Source organism: Misgurnus anguillicaudatus, chromosome 12 (genome assembly GCF_027580225.2).
Source record: "Misgurnus anguillicaudatus chromosome 12, ASM2758022v2, whole genome shotgun sequence".
Classification (NCBI taxonomy): domain Eukaryota; kingdom Metazoa; phylum Chordata; class Actinopteri; order Cypriniformes; family Cobitidae; genus Misgurnus; species Misgurnus anguillicaudatus.
The window spans coordinates 11,523,006-11,542,838 of record NC_073348.2 but is presented as its reverse complement, the minus strand read 5'-3'; the positions used below and the strand labels follow the sequence as shown (position 1 = coordinate 11,542,838).

At 37.4% G+C, this 19,833-nt stretch overlaps 1 protein-coding gene across 4 annotated transcripts in view; it reads left to right on the top strand.

Annotated features, from left to right (window-relative positions):
- The first annotated feature begins 4,764 nt into the window (after window positions 1-4,764).
- Window positions 4,765-19,833, top strand: part of pam (peptidylglycine alpha-amidating monooxygenase) — a 67,012-nt gene continuing 51,943 nt past the window's right edge. Inside the window, exons 1-3 of one of the 4 annotated variants that reach the window (XM_073873972.1) lie at window positions 4,835-4,902; window positions 9,943-10,034; window positions 18,255-18,712. In XM_073873972.1, the coding sequence (XP_073730073.1) occupies window positions 18,627-18,712 (86 nt within the window). In that variant the 5' untranslated portion in view covers window positions 4,835-4,902; window positions 9,943-10,034; window positions 18,255-18,626. Of the gene's footprint in view, window positions 4,903-9,942; window positions 10,035-18,254; window positions 18,713-19,833 lie in introns of all 4 variants that reach the window. The other 3 variants (XM_073873970.1, XM_073873973.1, XM_073873971.1) reach the window with 3 other exon arrangements.

The window sequence follows — 19,833 nt, the reverse complement described above, 5'->3', positions numbered from 1 at the left end:
TCCGCTTCACAACTGCACGCATCACACACTGTGAGTGACAAACCCAATAGCCAACGAAGCCTCCCATATGTTAATTAGCTTGTAAATCGAGCCAATCGCGATAGATTATCGGTTCGGAAACAGTGAAAAGGAGTCTGAGACGAGGGTTAGTTAATCAAACTAGGAGTTAGAATTAAAATAATTAGATAAAGGAATGTATTATCAAAGGAGTTTCTGTCAGAAGGTCAATGTAACTGTTCGATGTATTCTGCATGTACAGGTTTACTAATACTTTTATGTTAAGACAATCTGAGAGTGAAAAGTGAAAGCTTGTCAAGTATGCAACGCATACTTGAAATGTGACCTCGGCATTTAACCCATTACACACGCACTGTTTGCTAGTCAATAGGATTAGTAACATTCAAATAAGGTAAAGTCACAGTTACTCTTGAAACAACTTATTTACATATACACTGTATCATGAAATGTTATTTAGTACAGTGGGCTCTTGTGTATATAGTTTTACAATCTTTACAAATAAACCCAAACTTATCCATCTCCTAAATTCTTTCTAGTCTTATCATTTACCAGTGGCAGAGGCTATTGTAAATCCACTTTAAAGGGATAGTTCACTTTAAATGAAAATTCTGTCATCATCATGAGTATGACATCCTCATGTGGTTCTTAACCTCTATGAATTTCTTTTTTCTGATGAACACAAAATAAGATATTTTGAGAAATGATGGTAAACACACAGCAGTAAGTGACTATAGACTTCCATAGTAGGAATAAAAAATATGATGGGAATTTAATGGGTAACATCAACTGTGTGCTTAACATCATTCATCAAAATATTCTCACAATACTTTCAAAAAAATTTTCCTACTATGGAAGTCAATGGTCACTTACTGCTGTGTGTTTACCATAATTTCTCAAAATATCTTTTTTGTGTTCATCATTTTTAATTTTAAAGTGAACTATCCCTTTAAGTTGTCATTTTTTATGGGAATGAAGGAAAATTAAACCCAAGCACAGTTTTAAACCTTGAAGAAGTGTCACACACATTGCAACACAGCAATATTTTGAGGATTCACCTATATGCCAAACATGTTTAAAGCTTCTGGAATTAATTGATATGTTTAATCAATAAAATTTTGCTTATATAAAAATATACCAATATCAAATATACTAAAATGTTATTTACTATATATTTATATTTAATCAATGGTGTGGATAAAATTTTACAAAAAATGTCAAATAAAAAAATGTCCTTATTTGTCACTGGGGTGGTACCCTCAGGTGCACCTGATCATCTCAAATGAATCCCTCAGCTTGCCATTATCAGTGGATGGGGTATTGTTTAAATGCATAGGTAAAGAACTAACTGGAAAAGAGAAACTGATATATTCTCTGCCCTTTTAAACTGTTCTATATAAACTTTTGATTGAAACATATATCCTGGTACTCTTTACCCAGTCAACCCTTTGATCTCTCAGTGAACTCACCATGAGCTTACAGGATCCTCAAAATGTTTTCACAATGTGTGCGTCACAGTGAGCTAAAATTAATTAAAAGAGGTCAAACATTTCCTGTAGTTTTTTACCAGGTTTGCACACACTGCAGGAGGGATTTTGGCCCACTCCTCCACACATATCTTCTCTAGATCAGTCAGGTTTCTGGCCTGTCGCTGAGAAACACGGAGTTTGAGCTCCCTCCAAAGATTCTCTATTGGGTTTAAGTCTGGAGACTGGCTAGGCCACACCAGAACCTTGATATGCTTCTTACAGAGCCACTCCTTGGTTATCCTGGCTGTGTGCTTCGGGTCATTGTCATGTTGGAAGACCCAGCCTCGACCCATCTTCAATGCTCTAACTCAGTGGTTTTCAAACTGGGGGCCGCGAGATGGTGCCAGGGGGGGCCCAGTTTTATGACATTTTATAAAATACATTCATTTATCATGAATTCTGTGTAATTAAACCTAAAAAAATAATAAGCCAACTAACCAACAGCACTACTAGGTATAATTTTATATGTTTTGTTTAATTAAAATATTACATTTTAAAACTTTTTACGCGAAAAAATGCACTGTACATAAGGGGGGCCGCACGCTGAAAAAGTTTGGGAACCATTGCTCTAACTGAGGGAAGGAGGTTGTTCCCCAAAAGTTAGCAATACATGGCCCCGGTCATCCTCTCCTTAATACAGTGCACTTGTCTTGTCCCATGTGCAGAAAAACACCCAAAAAGCATGATGCTACCACCTCCATGCTTCACAGTAAGGATGGTGTTCTTGAGATGGTTCTCATCATTTTTCTTCCTTCAAACACGTTTAGTGGAATTATGGCCAAAAAGTTCTGACCACATGACTTTCCCCCATGACTCCTCTGGATCACCCAAATGGTCATTGGCAAACTTAAGATAGGCATGGACATGTGCTGGTTTACGCAGGGGAACCTTCCGTGCCATGCATGATTTCAAACCATGACGTCTTAGTGTATTACCAACAGTAACCTTGGAAACGGTGGTCCCAGCTCTTTTAAGGTCATTGACCAGCTCCTCCTGTGTAGTTCTGGGCCGATTTCTCACCTTTCTTGGGATCATTGAGACCCCACGAGGTGAGATCTTGCATGGAGCCCCAGTCTGAGGGAGATTGACAGTCATGTTTAGCTTCTTCCATTTTGTAATGATTGCTCCAACAGTGGACCTTTTTTCACCAAGCTGCTTGGCAATTTCCCCCGTAGCCCTTTCCAGCCTTGTGGATGTGTACAATTTTGTCTCTATGTGTCTTTGGACAGCTCTTTGGTCTTGGCCATGTTAGTAGTTGGATTCTTAATGATTGTATGGGGTGGACAGGTGTCTTTATACAGCTAACGACCTCAACCAGGTGCATCTAATTTAGGATAATCAATGGAGTGGAGGTGGACATTTTCGTTATACGAATACTCTCGTCTAATATTCAAATCATATGCAGAATGCTGTGTGCATCTTTGAAAAACTGTAAGAATACAATTCCTTTAAAAATAATTTTGTCAAAGTTGATTTGATCCATTCATATCCTGACCACCAGGCTGTGTGTGTGTGTGTGTGTGTGTGTGTGTGTGTGTGTGTGTGTGTGTGTGTGTGTGTGTGTGTGTGTGTGTGTGTGTGTGTGTGTGTGTGTGTGTGTGTGTGTGTGTGTGTGTGTGTGTGTGTGTGTGTGTGTGTGTGTGAAATAAAAAAGTTTCTGAAATAAATAATGAAATAAAAAGTGCGGGGAAGAATAAATGAAGCAAGCCGCTTAAGCACTACTGTCACTGTCACATGATGTCATGTGGTGGCTCTGGCAAAACCATGAACATGAATTTAAATAATAAATACGAGGACTATTTTAAAGTATGCTGTAAGTGTCACACTTCCTGTTGTTATAGTTGTTGGCCTTAGGACTGTGAATCACAATACATGATCCATGTGACCAACACAGCTCAAGTTTGATCTAAATCACATTAAATCACAAATTTATTCAAAAGTTATCCAGGTTGAGGAGAGCAATATTACTGAACAGTCCAGTACCAAAGATTTAATATGTTATTCTGTTTGTACAATACAAGGGTGAGCAAGGGTGTGTTAAAATAAAATATTCAAAAAGCTAGAAAAGCTACCAAAAACAATTCATGGAATTGAGTTTTAAAGAAAGGCACATGAATAAAAACGAACAAATCTGCCATTTTAAGAAGTCATATTGATGGAAACAGGAAGGAGGCAGTAATAAGCAGGTTAAGGCTGAGTTACTCAAGTTTCATTTCTTTTTATTTATATTTGGGGCACATAAGGGGTTTATGTGAGTTTAAGATGAGTGTGTACAGTATTATGTAATTTTAGAATATATGAAAAAAATGGATTCTGAATTTCAATCACGATTCTGAATTGGATCACAAAATCCAATCTAGGTTTTGTGGATCAAATCGTCACTTTGTGTTGGTCAAAACATTTTAGTAAGATTGGGATTTGTTTGATCCCCAAAAGTAGGATTATTCTGATTCCATCAGAAGGGTGGATTTCAAGAACAAAAATGTAATATAACTTCTAATAAAATGTTACTAAAACCTATAAACCTATACATTTAGTCAATACAACATTTCTATTAATATTTATAAATGTGTCATTTGTTTGTTAAAATTTTGTTCAGTTCAGTTAAATGATAAAGTATTCAAAGTATAACATTGGGCTACCATTTAAACCTTCCAGTCAATTAAGAAAGAAAAATTCCATATAAATCCCTCATATAAAAAATAGCAAACCAAAATATTTAACATTTAATTTTAACAAAAGTAATCCTTAACTTTAACTGTGATTTGGCACTGTACAGTATATTCATTAAAATCACAATCACCAGAAACCATACAATCAAAAGGTTTTAACAACCGGCATATCTACAAATGTTAACTACTGGACATTCAGCCTCTTTATGACTTAAAATTTATGTTTTTTAAATGTGTTTGTGTATAATCTATTTTTTTTTTTTTTAGGGCAAAGTAGCCTACAGAAATAAAAAGTCTCTTCAAGAAAAACACTAGTGACCCCATACCGACAAGACTACCTGCTAGCTAGCTAATAGATCCCTTTTAATTCAGATTTGCTAATCTAAAAAAGTATGTATCTGAATCAGGGTGATCCAATTTTACTTTGAAAAACTAGGACAAAAGTGAGTTGGTTTACCTGATCCTGGATTAGCAAAACACGGGATTTCCAAAAAAAGTGGATTTTGAGTGCTTCTTAGTTGACTGTTGCACAACAAGCCAATAGATGGCGATATACACATAGCATGCGAATCGCCGGTAAACCAAAGAAGAAGAAAAATAAGACGTCACTTTGTAGTTTCACTCGTAAGCTCGATTATACTGGTCTGACAGGAAGAAGAAGGAAGAAAACAACATAGCAAGTTAAGGTAATTAACCGTTTTTTGTGCAGGAGGTATCTCATGCTTTTAAAGTCTTAAATAAGTCATTAATAAAGTGACCGTTTGTAAGAGTGTTTCGCTGCACATATTCTTGGTTTTAATTCAGTCAGTGACGTTCACTGAACTTCACACGACGTCATTAGTTAGCACAGCAGGCTAATCACGTTTACATGTTATCATACAGTTTTTATACAACTTTTAGCATTAAGAGTTGAGTTATGTACGGCGTTGGGGAATTTTATTTTATGCCAAAACATCCGAAGTTTGACTGTAAAGCATGAAGTTTAATGGTGTGTAACAGTACAGAAGTGTGGAGCTAACGGTTTTTTTAGATAAAGCTTTTAAAAAGATCATTTGTATGTGTCGTAAAATTATATAATTTTCCAGACTTTGGATGACAATTATTTTTTATTTAGGTTGCATTTAGTTTAGTCACACGGTGATACTGTAATATGCCCATTCATGGTAAAAAATCCAAATTGTTTATGTTGTCTTGTATGAATTATGAAATTAAGTTAAGTTTATGACGGACTAAAATAATAGTTAACATCTGGGAAGATAATTTATTTAAAATGTATTAGTTTATTTTATAGTAATATTATAATTATTATATTGGACATTTATCATATGCTTAATGTAAGCTGCAGGTGCGTTGAAAAGCTGTCACAGCCTTCACGCAAAAGCAGAGTGTCCTATTTCACCCACGCACTTCTGCCCTAAAACTATCAGCTGTTTTTGATCGGAAACGTTGCACAATTTAGTGCACTGCATAGCGTAGTAGTATGCAAGTGCTGGGTCATAATAACTAAAGTGTGAACTTTACATTTTTACTGGAAATAAGAGACCAACCACGTAGCACGCATTTCAATCTTCTGGGACATATTTTCAAAAACATAATTTGGGACTGATTATATTCCTGTACAAAATAGTACAATTAATGTATAAATTGGGACGTTGTAGGTCGTGTTTTTAGCCTGATTCCTGGAGTTTCAGAACATCTGACCCTGTCCAGGCTAAAGTCTCATAGGGGTGGTTTCCCAGACAGGGATTTAGTCTAGTAGTCGTCTAATCCCTGTCCGGGAAAAACGGCCTGGCCATATAATGTAGTTGAGATCAGGAGCATCAAAGTTTGATTTCATTTTCTGATTTCACATTAATTTCAGTCTTTGTCATGACCATACTCCGTTAACATAAAAAAAATCAAGTTTATATTTTAACAGAATGTTCTTAACATTGATTTGAAAAATAGTCAATCATTAATAAAATTACTTGAGCTGGGTTTTAACAGATTGGGTCACATGTTTAAATTGTTATGCTTATTATCATTATTGTTAGCTGTATTTAGATGAGACTAGATTTACAAACGCTGGAGTTTACATTTAAACATCTGACAGACGGTCCTATTCAAAATGCCTCATAATAAAAAAAGGTCTGTACAATCGTTATGCTTGGATACTTTTGGCCTGCAGATAAGTCATCATCTTTTTTGGCATCATCACCATGCCCACAATGTTTTTCTCTCACTGTAAAATGGAATAAATAAGTTCCTGTGGTTCAGCTTTAGCAGCGATAACATACAAACTGTATAGCTTGAATTCAGTGTAACTCGCTTTGGATAAAAGTGTATGCCAAATGTGACACAAAACTAGTCATAAGTAGCACAGGTATTTTTGTAGTTCTTTTTTTCTGGCAAAAATTATTAGGAAAATAAGGATATTTTGTAAATTTCCTTCTGTAAATGTATCAAAACTTGTGATTGGATGCAGTTGCCTTCATTTGGACAACTTTATAGGCGATTTTCTCAATATTTTAATTTTTTGCACCCTGAGATTCCAGATTTTTTAAATAGTTGTATATCGGCCAAATATTGTCCCATCTTAACAAACCATACATCAATGGAAAGCTTATTTCAGATGTATGAAGCTCAATTTCAGAAAATGGAATTCTTATGACTGGTTTTGTGGTCCAGGTCCAGGTTGCACGATTGTGACAAAATAAAAAAATCTTTATAGTTGATTATTCATTTTGGTGTTGCAATTGCTATTAATATTGTTGATTAATAGATTAATTAATTATTGGGAACTATGAATGATGAATGGCTAAATGAGACATCAATTTATCAATTTTATTTATCTCATAAACACATTCTTTAATTTCAGAATAATTTTTTTTATCGATTTTGTAATTGTTTCACCTGTAATTGAAATCCTGATTAGTTTTTTTGATTAATTGTGCATCCCTAGTTCCAGGGTCACAAATATAAATGCTCCTCATGCAGAAATACTGCCTTGTGTAAGACAAACACACAACATTGTGGGTTCATCATCCTCCTAAACCTTTTGTCATCTTTTAAATTAGAGATGCCAAAGTCGAGTCAATTTACAGACACAAGTCTTTCTGAGTCAATCACTGTACAGATCCAGGTTTTACGAGTCACAGTCAGTATCACAGTATGGGGGCTAGTTGATTTGGGGTTCTGAATGGACCCTTTTACAGTGCATGTGATCAAATACCTTGCGCGCGCATTTTGGCAACAGAAGTGGTGTTGTTCCCCAGTGGTTCTAACGTGTTAGCAACTCAGAAGGTTTATCAAAACTATTTTCCAGCATCAAAATTTCTGTTTGTTGCGTTTGGTTGCACTAATATCATATACTAATATACATGTATCTGGCCACTTTATATTTGGGCATCTGCTAACATCTTCTATTCACTCCACTATAGTACACTGATCTGGTAGCTGTGTTTGAAAAAGTTGATAAAGTAAATTTTTTTCTAAAGTAAACTTTCTCTGTCTGTTTTGCTTCACTGCTGATTCTTGCCATAATTCCGTTGCCAAAATGCGCACTCATACGCTGCCACGTCATCATTGTTTACAAACAGTAAAAGGTCTTCTGAATGGAAGGGGGGCATAGTTGATCCGGGCTTCTAAATGCAATATCCAAATAAAGCCTTTCTCCAAGATAACTCTATATTATATGCCACTTGAGATAAAAGAAATATGGCAAATATTACCTCCTAATTATTGACATCTGTGACAAGTCTGCCATGTTTGAGCCACTCAACAACTGTAAATCAGCAAATCGGGGTCTGTAGATCGTGGATTCACTAAGGAGATGTTGAGTGTTTTGAGCCTTTTGTTTGGATTCAGCTATGTTTCCGGTGAGTATACTATGACTGATCTGGATCCGTAGCTCACCAGCATGTTTACAAGTTAAGGACTTCTGGCAGATACTTGCTAAAGGCTCGGCAGATAAGCTGGGATATGTAGTTATGAGATTGTTCAGGCCAAAAGATAGAGAGAGATGCAAACGCTTTATTTTTAATACGTGCAACAGTGTTAACAGCTAGCCTGGCTAACACCAGACCAGTCTCATAGAGAATGAGACGTGGTCTGGGAACCATATGCTCATTTTCTCGTATTTGAGGCGTAGTTTACGAATGCCCAGAGCCGTTTATTGGGCACTACGAATGTCTATCAAATGCGTCTGTACGTAGCTCATTGCCAGTCGTTTCAATTATACCCGATCACGTATGTAGAGCGACATCAATTCAAATGTAAACAGCTTTTATTGGGTAACTTACGTGTGCAAACAGCTGAAACCTTTGCAACTAAATTGGTAGCTGTATATTGATATTGAAAAGCAACACAATTTAGTGGCACTGTGACAACCACAGTACAGGCATAATACAATATGATATTAATAAATACCACTTACCAAGTTAATTGTACTTCGTCTACAACGATGCCTAGCAGGTTGGTCCTATAAAACTCTGTGGCTATCATGTCTTACCATATACAAACATCCTTCTTGGATATGAAATTGTTTAATGCCAAAAGTTGCTCTTTTTTAAATAAACTTGCATCCAAATTACTATGAACACTATTTAAGGCTGCATTAAAAAGTAACTTTGTGTCTGCTGTGTTGGATAAACAAAACTGCTACAGTGTGTCGCATAGACGTCGTCATCGTCTTGCTGCCCCCTCCCCGTTCTGTGATTGGTTCCCTATTTCAGGGGCAAAAAAAGGTCCATAGTTTCCATGCTAGACTTGCAGCGTGAATAAATTTGCGCACAAGGCAGCATGGGGAAACTCAGGCTAGTTAACAGCAGTCGTTGGACCAAAAGAGATCTGGGTTAGTGGAGACAGAAAGAGGATCCGGTTAATGATCTGGATGGATCAGGATTCATACAACACTACTTTAAATATCCAGACCAAAATACCCTTTCCCTACATTGAGACATAATATATTCAACTGCCATTTATATTGAAAAGGATGCTGGACCTGATTTCACTTCATTGGTAATGAATGAATGTCTACTGTATAACTTCATTTGTAAGAGAGAGTCACTGTAATTGATATACTGGATAATAATGTGTGGTCTTGCATAACATTCTTTTATAACTTGACAAATCATAATTGTGATTGCCTGTTGGGTGTCATTATAAGATAGCTTAAAATATGTTACCAAGTGCAACTGATTGTTGTGACTTACTAGTAAATTTATAATAAATATGACAATTTGCATAATAAGTCATTGCTTTTCATCACGCTGCACAATGGTGATCATCTGTCCATTGTGCACTCCTGTGCTTTGTGTTCTCTTAGTTGAAAGATGTTATTACAAAATCTTTCATCATGTTCATCCTGCCGTTGTATCTGCCTTGAAAACCGCATATAAACTGAATCGCACCTGTTAATAAAATTGTCAATCAAATAAAGTGATTGTGCAAACATAGCTGTTTTATGTTATGTTGCATTGCTGCATATGAAAGCTCACGGCTGTTTAAACGCAACAATACATCAATGTGGAGGAAGACACTCATGGGGCTGGTGACCATGGTAACCGTTGGTGACTGCCTGTGGGTGTGTGCAGTCATTACCATAGTTACCTTCTCATCGGGTCCTGTGTGTGATGATGATGATGTCAAACAGAAGGCTGGACAGCCCTCTTTATCTCCCCTCCCATTGCCTCTGTCGCTCGTTCTCTCTGTGTCTCTCTCTCTCTCTCTCTCTCTCTCTCTCTCAGTGAGTCACAGTCTGCAGTAAGGAAGCAGTTTGCCTGTTGTCTCACGTCTGCTTTCTGCCGTGCTTCAGAAATCAATGTGAACAGCGTCTTTGGTAGGCAGTCTGTTTTACATATTTGTCTGTTTTGAAAAATCAGCTTTTTATCTGCTGTCTGACTCTTTTCTTGTTTTGTTTTGTTTAATGCGGTAAATGTAGTGGTGCATGTGTTGTTGTTATGTGGAACACAATTGAACTGCATACTGAAAAGAGTCATGGGTCTAAAGTGTGCTTGCTTGAGCAAATATGTTTTGAACGAGTGTATTGAGTTACTGATTGATATTTGCAGGATGATCGATGGTGTGTGTTGGAAAGCATGCCGGGATCAATAGATTTGGCTGTTGTGATGCTCTTAGTGGTTTGATATGATCGTGAGTTTGAAGGCAGATGTTTGGGATGGATTTCTTTGAAATGTAATAGCATCGTGACTCGTGAGCTGATGAAAAGGGAGATGATAACCTGTTTTTCTGTCATTTTGATATGTGTACATTTTACACTTTATAATGATAAATTCACAAAATATACTGTTTCTGTCTAATACACTTTGATTTTGTCCTACAGATATATAAAAAAAAAAAATTCCCACAAGAAATAGTTAATCAAAACACGAAAATCCTTTCATAATTTACTTAAGATGTATATGACTTCATTTCTTCAGTTGAAAACCAAACAAATAATTATAAAATGCCATCATTTTATTGATTAGAGACAGATCCGTCAGTACAAAATGTCTGTGCCAATACCGATACTTAGAATGACATCTGCAGACACCAATAGATAGCAGTAGATTGGCTTTTAACTAGTGGTCGACCAATATATTGCAGAGGCCGATACATCTTTCCGTCTGGCCGATAGATTCTCCAGTTGGGTCACTATAGCACATTAGCATTGTCTTCCAAGATAAGTACACTCCGAGCCCAAGCAGTGACCCACAGACCGGTTGGCGTACGACACCAAAGCACCGTGAGAGCAACTCCAGAGCAAACTGCTTCATATGCTTTTAAATCATTACCGGCTCATGCGGCATTGCACAAAGTCAAACACACAGCCAACGTCTAAAAGACAATGAGATAACTATTCATCATTACCTTTATAACGTAACACTTCGAGTCCGGCAAGCAACAGGGTGTCACTCAAACAGTTCTGTGAGGTCTCATATCCGCAGCCCAGCGTAACTACAACTGGCGACAACAAACTGGAACAAATTTACCTCATAAAAAATGAGAAATCCGGCTCTTCCTCGAATATGTGCGTGCTGTCTGTAACTTATAAATAAGATGCTGTTTTCCCCGCACTTAAGAACCAGTATCACTCAATGCCAAGCCAGAAAGCTGTGTGTATGTTTGGAGGAAAAGACATTGTTCTGTTTTGATGCTACCCCTGCTGAAAAAAACAGCATACCAGCAAGACCAGCATATGTTGTGTTTTGGTGCTGGTATGCTGGTGACCACCAGCATAGACCAGCATAATTCCCACGCTGGTCCATGCTGGTTTGATGCTGTTTTTTTCAGCAGGGACATGCCTCGATCTAAGCAAATATTTAACATAGGCCGTGTAATTGGTGTGTTTTTGTATTGTTTTACAATGACAAAACAGAAGAACAGACACAAATATTTTTTGGTCTAATAATATATATTTAACTTTTAAGAAAGTGATATTAAGGAATTAAATACTGTTTTTGTCATTAATTATACTTATCTTAATTAATAAGCATTCAATATTTAACCTCATTACAATTTTAACCTCATTACCTCAAGTTTTTTTTATTTGTGAATATTGCATGAATATGTTTTAGTTTCACTAACTGTTTGTATGTTACTATAATAATATATTTTTAATAATCGGCCACTTGCTTGCTTCATATTTGCAAAGGCCATCAAAAAAAAAAAAAAAAACGTATCGGGCGACTTCTACTTTTAGCTTACAAATTGTGTCATGAAATCCTAGGTGCAGAGCATACAAACAGCAGTATCGGCATTTTTGCGAGTTTTATGTGTATCAGCATTGGACGATACGTGGCTGCTGTGTGTGTTCGGCAATTTTTTTTTACGGCATTATTTACAGACAGAGTGCTGGAAGCCACAAGCGATTGCAGGTCATGCTTTCCATGACAACATCGAAAGCTCGGCCTAACAGCTGATCATAGCTGGACAAAGCGGGTTTTTATTTCTCATCTCTCTCTATATATATTTGTAGTAGTAAAGTGCTAGAAATCAATATCCTTTGCTGATAGTTTCTCGTCATTGTGGAGAGTGCAGTTCATGGCTCCATAGCACCCTCACCTGTTTTTATTTGTTAAATATAGTTTAATAAATGTAACTTTTTAAAATTGAGACATTTGGCACCATTGTATAATTTTTATGATGTAAATTGAGTGAGCAAAAGCAGTATTGGCTCAAGAAAATCGGCAGCCTGTATCGGTCATCGGCTAAGGCTGATGAAACAAATATCGGTATCGGCACTCAAAAATCCATATCGGTCGATCCCAGCTCATAATAATCACAACCTATGACTTTTAATGCGTTTTTCACCCCTTTTGATTGCCAGTATATAATCTTGGTCCCAAGATCTTGGTCCCACAATGGGAAAATGCTTTTATCTGCTGATACTGATAATAGGCCTACATATTGGTGCATCCCAACTTTTTATATGGTTAAATAAGGCAAACCACATCCATCCATCATGAAACTAATTCACATGACTTCAGTAGGTTAATATAAACTACGCGTTCTGAAATGAATCAATGTGTTTATGAGAGAAAACTATGGATATTTTGAGCTTATTTAGCAATTGATACGTTGTGTAATCAGCATCAGATCAGCTGTATGCTAAGTTTAAATATGGTGGCACAGCAAAACCATTGAATTTCAGTGGTTCTTTGACACACAAGTATTCATTTTTGCTCTCTTTGTTAGTGTTTAACTAAAGCAAGGACGTATACTAAAAGAGAACATAATATGTATCTACGTATTTGTGTCTCCATAAAGAAATTACAGAGGTTTAAAAGATTGTGATCAGATGTTACCTTAACCAAATGTTTCCTGTAGTTACCTTAATTATAACAAATATTTATGTGTTCTTCTTTTATTGTAAAGTAGTTAAAGGTTCTGGAGTAGTTTTGCCACTGGCGTTTACAATGGAACTTGTTTAAGCTTGTTTCACATGCTCTCATTTATCACACTCCCACACACAATAAGGATATTAAACAGCAGCGTTTTTTTTCTTACTGTTCCCGCAACAGATTTTTGTGAATTTGTGTGAAATCCTAAACTACAATAAACAGTTGTAAGTAAATTGGAGGCACAGGGGGAAACAAGTTTACTGCATTCAACAATAAGATGTTTTAATAATGTAAAAGAATCAGTTTAGCTTGAAACTAACTAAGGAACTAACTAAAACATATCCTAGTCCCAGACTAAAATGCATGGTTTAGCTGCGTTTATTTAAGAACATTTCCCCCTTACATATCTTATCATATTTTAGTGTCATTGTTTTGTCTCAAGATGAACACAATTATGTTTTTTTGTAAGGCCTAGTCCTGACTTAACCTAAATTCTGTCCAGAAAACTGCCACTACTTGTTTATGCCTTGGACTAAATTTATTTTCAAATGATCATTTGTTTTTGACATGTAGGCTATTGCCAGAAACCAAAATACTTTGTGCCTAGGGGTGGGGGATAAACTGGTAGGTTTAATAAAGCGGTAGAAATTTGTCAGCTGGTAGAGATTTTGGACTTTTTTTTTCAGATTTTGGACTAAACACAAATTAACATGAGATTTTGGGTCTTAAGAGAAAGAAAACAGCTGAAAAAGAAAACACACTTGTAGCAGAATATTAGATCGGGACTTTGGTCTTAAAGGGGAAGTTACCACTTCTGTATGTCAAACAGCGAGAAAATCTCTATAAATATAATTTATTATCCTTATTTAGTTACTTACTGTTTATCTTTAGTGAGTTTGAGTTTTGTTTGTTTTTTGTGATATTGGTAAGAATTATGAAAAGTCAATGGTATTAAAGATTTTAACAACATTAAAACCTTATTAAAGAAAAAGACAACTCTATCATGATATAAAATAACTCATATCATGATATAAGATTTTGGTCACATCCACTTATTTGTGCCTATTTGTGTTAGTTGACTACAGTATAGTTGATATCATGTGGCCCAGAAAGTATTTTGTTAATTTCCCATATAAAAACAAGACGATTTTGTTATTTTGTTCAGCTTTTATTCTTTTACTAAAAGCTTTCAATTCTTCCATGTCTGAATTGTTTTCACTGTCATTGTTTTTCTCTCCTTTGAAATAGTCCTTCATTTACATCATAAAACATCTGCCTTTACGAAACACTTGGGTCCATGCCATTAGGGCAGACATGACAGCGACTGTTTCTGCATCTCATTGATTTTATTGATGTTTTCTCTCAGATTCTGTTGTTTGTATATGTGTTGTGAACACTTTGTAATTACTTTAAATTACATTTAAAAATCCCATAATTCCCATAATTGCACACTCACACAATCCAAACCACGCCTGGGCACGTTTGACCCCCAAAGCCTGGTTTGTTTGACTAATGTGATCGCTCTGTGGATCGCCCTGGCTGGTTTGCAGAGTTGGGCTGGAGCGCGGTTCACTTGGGCTCAGGCGCGAAACATGCAGTGTGATCGGAAATTGCGCCAGAGCGTGGTTCAAAACGAGAGACGTAAATTTCACGACCACTCACCTTCATCTGGCTTCATTTAAACCTTCTTATGCGCGCAGCGTGAATGTGAAGGTCTAAGCTGCACACGCGACAGATCAACTAAGCAATATGATAGGCATGTGAGAGGGCTGTGTGTTATAGCAAACCAAACGTCGCAGAATAAAAAGCGCTCTATAGTGTTAAGAGAGCACTTCCTGTTTTCTTCAAAACAATCGCATCCTAATGACGAGGAGTGCCCAGGCTCGGATCGCTTAAGAACAGTGTAAGTGCGCACTTCTGGGGTAGTAGGGAGGGGGGAAATTGCTTTAGGTCATGGTTTGGTTGGGTTACCCTAATGTAAGTGCGCTCTTAGTGGCGTACAAGTGACCTCACTGATATGTGACAGTAGCACTTAGATGCTGCATCCCAGTTCCCCTACCTATACTATGTCCTAAAAGTGTGTAATTGGGCATACTGAAGGCTGATTTATACTGCTGCATCAGACCTTCAGCGTAGACTATGTTTTTAATTTATTCTTTTGTGTAGTTGTTTGCATCGACATGCAATTACACATGCAGATCTCTAGTAGGCAGAATTGATGGGAATATAATAGTATCGTCAGATCATATAAACAGACATATCGCCAATAGCCGGCTTTCATGAGGATAGTTGCCACTGGTTATTATTATTATCATCATAGTTTTACAATAACATGCGCATTGCATGCTTTTTCTCGCATAAGAGGGTTTGTGGGCTAGTGTTGGGCGATATGCCCTATTTTGAGATCGTCCTATCGTCAGCCTGTGAGATCGGCGATACACGATAGTATCGGGGAGCGGGGCACTAGTTTACTCTTTTTTTTTTTTTACTCATTATAACAAGTTACTTGATGGGTGGACAAAAAAGAACAAGAGCAACACCGTCATGACCGCAACCTTCTTAAAACTGATGCCATTAATGCGAGCGCGTCATTAAAACCCTAACCATGATTACTTAATAACTAAAAACATGCATCTGCACACACGTGCGTGCACATACAAACAAATCAATGCATTTGTTTAGTGCTGTTGCAGAAGGTTACACGTGTCAAGCAGTGGTGCTCTCAGATGAGCCTTTTTAAATGCATCGGTCCAGCGGAACGCGATCATATTTTACACAATCATATATTAAACACGAGGGATGTATTGCTACAACTCCTTGAAATTCATATCATAAACAGGATTAATACATAGTGATCTGACTTCGGACAGAGCGCAGCTCTCTGCACGTACGCGAGAGTGAGAGAGGCGCCATGCAGCGGGTCATATTTTAATCAAAAAGTAAAGTTTGCCTCAGCTCGCATGAAACGCATTAAACTGAACAAAGACATAAGGATTACTACTTTAGTTTATGTTTCGACTTCGGACAGACGCGAGAGCGCGTGCACGTGAGACAGAGAGAAGCGCAGCTGGTCAAGACGCAGGTGCTAGAAGGAGTCCAAGACGCGCGCATTAAGTGCAGGTACGTGCAAGAAGGAATTCTCTCTTTACAAGCCCTCCACGTAAAGTGAAGCCCACAAACCCTCATGCGAGGAAAAGCATGCAATGTGGGTGTTAATGTAAAACTATGATGATAATAATAATAATAGTAACCATTCGCCAACTATCGTCATGACTATCGCCATGAAAACCTGCCATTGGCGATGTGTCTGAAGATCGTCGATACACGATACTATCGCCTATCGGCACAACCCTATTGTGGGCTTTACTTTGCGCGAGAGAGCTTGTAACGTAACGCCTGCGGATTCCTTCTCACACGCACCTGGACTTAAGTAGGAAAAATATCCAAACTCTTTGGTTATTTTTATCCAAAACGGTAAAAATCAAATGTTTAACTCTAGGGGAGCATATTTAAGCATATATGAGCAAAAAGTGGAATGTCTCTTTAATGCGTGTGTTTTGGACTTTTGCTCGGAACTGAATGCGCGCCGCATGGACTCCTTCTAGCACCTGAACTTGTAATGCGCATGATTCGGCTCTGACATTTTCTTGCACTGGGGAGGTTGTTAGCGCACAGAGGTTTAAAACCAGCGAGTGTGTTGTTCCCTCTCCTTTGCACGCAGAGATTTGGACTTTGAATTTTCTTCGGAAGCAGTATAGACCATCTGGGTACTTTAAATGTACTCATTTCTACATACTACGGTTTGGGAAATACTAATTCTTACTTTGAATACTATTAAAAGAGGTACCCTTGTTTACCCTTGGTAAGTTTGGTTTGATTAACCGTGTGTCTCAATCAGCTCCCTTGTTCAGTAGTCAGGGCACTGATCAGGGAGTCGGCCATTTTAAGGGCTGTCTCAATCGCAAAATCCGTTCTTCCCTAAAAATTCCCACAATGCAACGCAAAACCCAGTGAGCATCGATGGTCCCTATGTTCCCTAACCGGAAATCACGTGACCTTTTCTGAAGCTCGCCAACCGAACATCACGTGATCCAACTCAATAAACTTCATGAAATGTTACAGAACTTTTATAAAGACAAACGTTTGTTTTAGTTGTAAATATAAACACACATTGCTACACAGTAAGGGACCACAATCTACTCAATATTTAAAATAATAATATTTATTTAAAATTGTAAGTATATTTATTACATTTAAAATGTAATTATATGCCTCCAATTTTATGCACAGATATGTAAGAGAATAATGACAGCATTTTTCACAATGTACTGTTTTTAAAATTAAGTCAGAGAGATGTTGGTTTTGCCGGTTGTTGATGAGTAACAGCTGTGATTCACGCAGTGATTACAACGCGCTTAAGCAGCCACGTGACAGAAAAATAAGTGAACATTGTCCCAATGTGAAGTGAGCTAGTGTCCTTACCAGTGCCCGAACCTGTGTACACGATATACTGATTCACGACCTCGGGAGCTAGGGAACGAATTGAGACACACGGTAAAACAAACTCTGGTACGAGTGTGAATGCTGTAGAACGAAACTGCTGCAGAGGTGGGTCTTGGTCCACTTCCAAACGCACTGTTGTGCGGTTCGACTAAAATATGAACGCAGTCTCTGACCATAGACATCTAAACTAACTAAAAACAGGCAGTGATAACAAGATGGGAGCCCATAAATCACAAAGTTTGTTAACATGGGAAGAACGTTTTTTTTTTCTTTGAGCAAATAACAGAGGAATTCCTTTAAACATATAATAAAGCCCTTCACAAGTTTCCCACTGGTAAAAATACCCTTATATGTAGATGGTCATACAGTGAGCACTTTTAGCTTAGCACACAGCATTGTTTTGAATGATCGGCAAAATACATGTCATAAAAGCTGACCATTCATGTTGTGACCTTATTTTGGTTCAATGTTAAAAATGGTAGTGTGAATGCTAATGCCCTGCAATTCCTGTCTGTCTGTGTTGTGAAGAAAATCCGCTTCGATTGGATTACCATCCTTCTTTAAAGTCCTTTCTTATCCTCTTTACAGACTCTATGTATGGAAATTAAATGAATGTTGTGCACTGGTCATTTTGGAACTTGATAAATAGTATATAACGTTATGGTAAATTTTCATCTTTCTTATTTTCTTCTTTGTGGCTATTGTTTTTGCAGGTTTTAATGGAAGCCTGATGCTGCATTGGTGACATGCTCTGCCCGACCTGAGAGAAGCAAGAAGCGTTTTTTATCTCTCCCTTTACCCCTCTCTATGCGGTGTCACGCTACATCTGGACAGCCCTCGTGCCATTCAGCACGCAGACAAAAGTGACGGGGACTGTTTCGGCGGTACTTTCAAACAGATCAAGCGAGTGCCCAGTTGAAAGAACAAAAGAGGGAGAAAATTCATAGGAAGAGAATCCAGGGAGCAGAAGCATCATATCTCAAAGTTTCTGAGGAATTGTGACAGAACAGCATCGATGCAGTGATTGTTTATTCTCACTCCCATTTCCTCTGTTGATCGCTCTGTACTGAAACATCCAGTAAGGAATGGGCGTGCTGGGATGCAGCTTGCTTGTGGTGGCACTTTTCTGTCAAAGCCATGGCCACAATTTCCAAAACCTCAGGACCAAGAGGTGAGACATTTGTTTTTTCTTAACATTTGTAAATTAACGATATGATAAATCGATTGTTATGAGGTACCTTTATTTTGACACTTTCCACATGTTCACATAACATCTGTCTATGCATTTCTATTTAAGTGTGCATTTTGCGTATTATCACTAATGCACATGCTTTAAGGATTTGGAATTTCAGTAAATTCCTAATTTTACGTATTAAAGGGGGCCGTTTCACTTTTTTAAAAATTATTTTCTCTGAGGTCCACAATAAAATGTAAAAATTATTAGTTTACAGACTTTCCAATAACAACATTTTAGATTAGTCGTTTTTAATCTTTTTGACTTTGCAAAGGTGTGCTTTAAAGGGCCAATATTTTGTTGCTAAATAGCACATTACCTGGTGTATTTGGTGTAATCAAATGTGTTTGCATGGTTTATGTTTAAAAAACGCATTATTTTCCACATACTGTACATTATTGTAGCTCCTCTATGCCCCGCATTTCTGAAACGTGTTGATTCGAAAAAAGCTTATTTTTCTGAGAAAGAGTTGTGTCATCCGATTGGCTAGCTATCCAGTGCATTGGGATTGGCCAAATACCTCAATTACGTAAAACGGAAATGTGAAGCTCAGTGGTAGATGTTTCAGCAGTAACAACATAAACAAACGGCTTTTGTTGAACAAATGTGACGACTTGTAAGAATGTGAATTTAGAATGTGGATGTCTGTTGGAGTTGGTAGTTGTCTGACCAGTGTGAGTTGGCCTTTAAGTTGAAGATTAAAATGAGTAAATTATTATTAGGGGTGGGCCGATCCGATATTCTGTATCTTAGTCCGATATTGGCGATACCAACACGGACCTTAACTGTCATGGCAACTTGGCGTAAATGCAACTTACTGAGCAACATGCCGAGAAACTCCATTTGTGCCACAGAAGAAGTAGCATTACAGGGCTCGACATTAAGGCTTGTCCGCTTGTCCGGGACAAGTGGATTTTTTGAAGGACAAGTGTAAGAGAAAATTAGTTGTCCGACCGGACAAGTTAAATTTCAAACAATGTTACTTAACGTTATGTGCCGTTAACAACAGAGCAGAACGCGAAGCGCAAACACCGAGCGGAATATTGAACAGAGAGCGC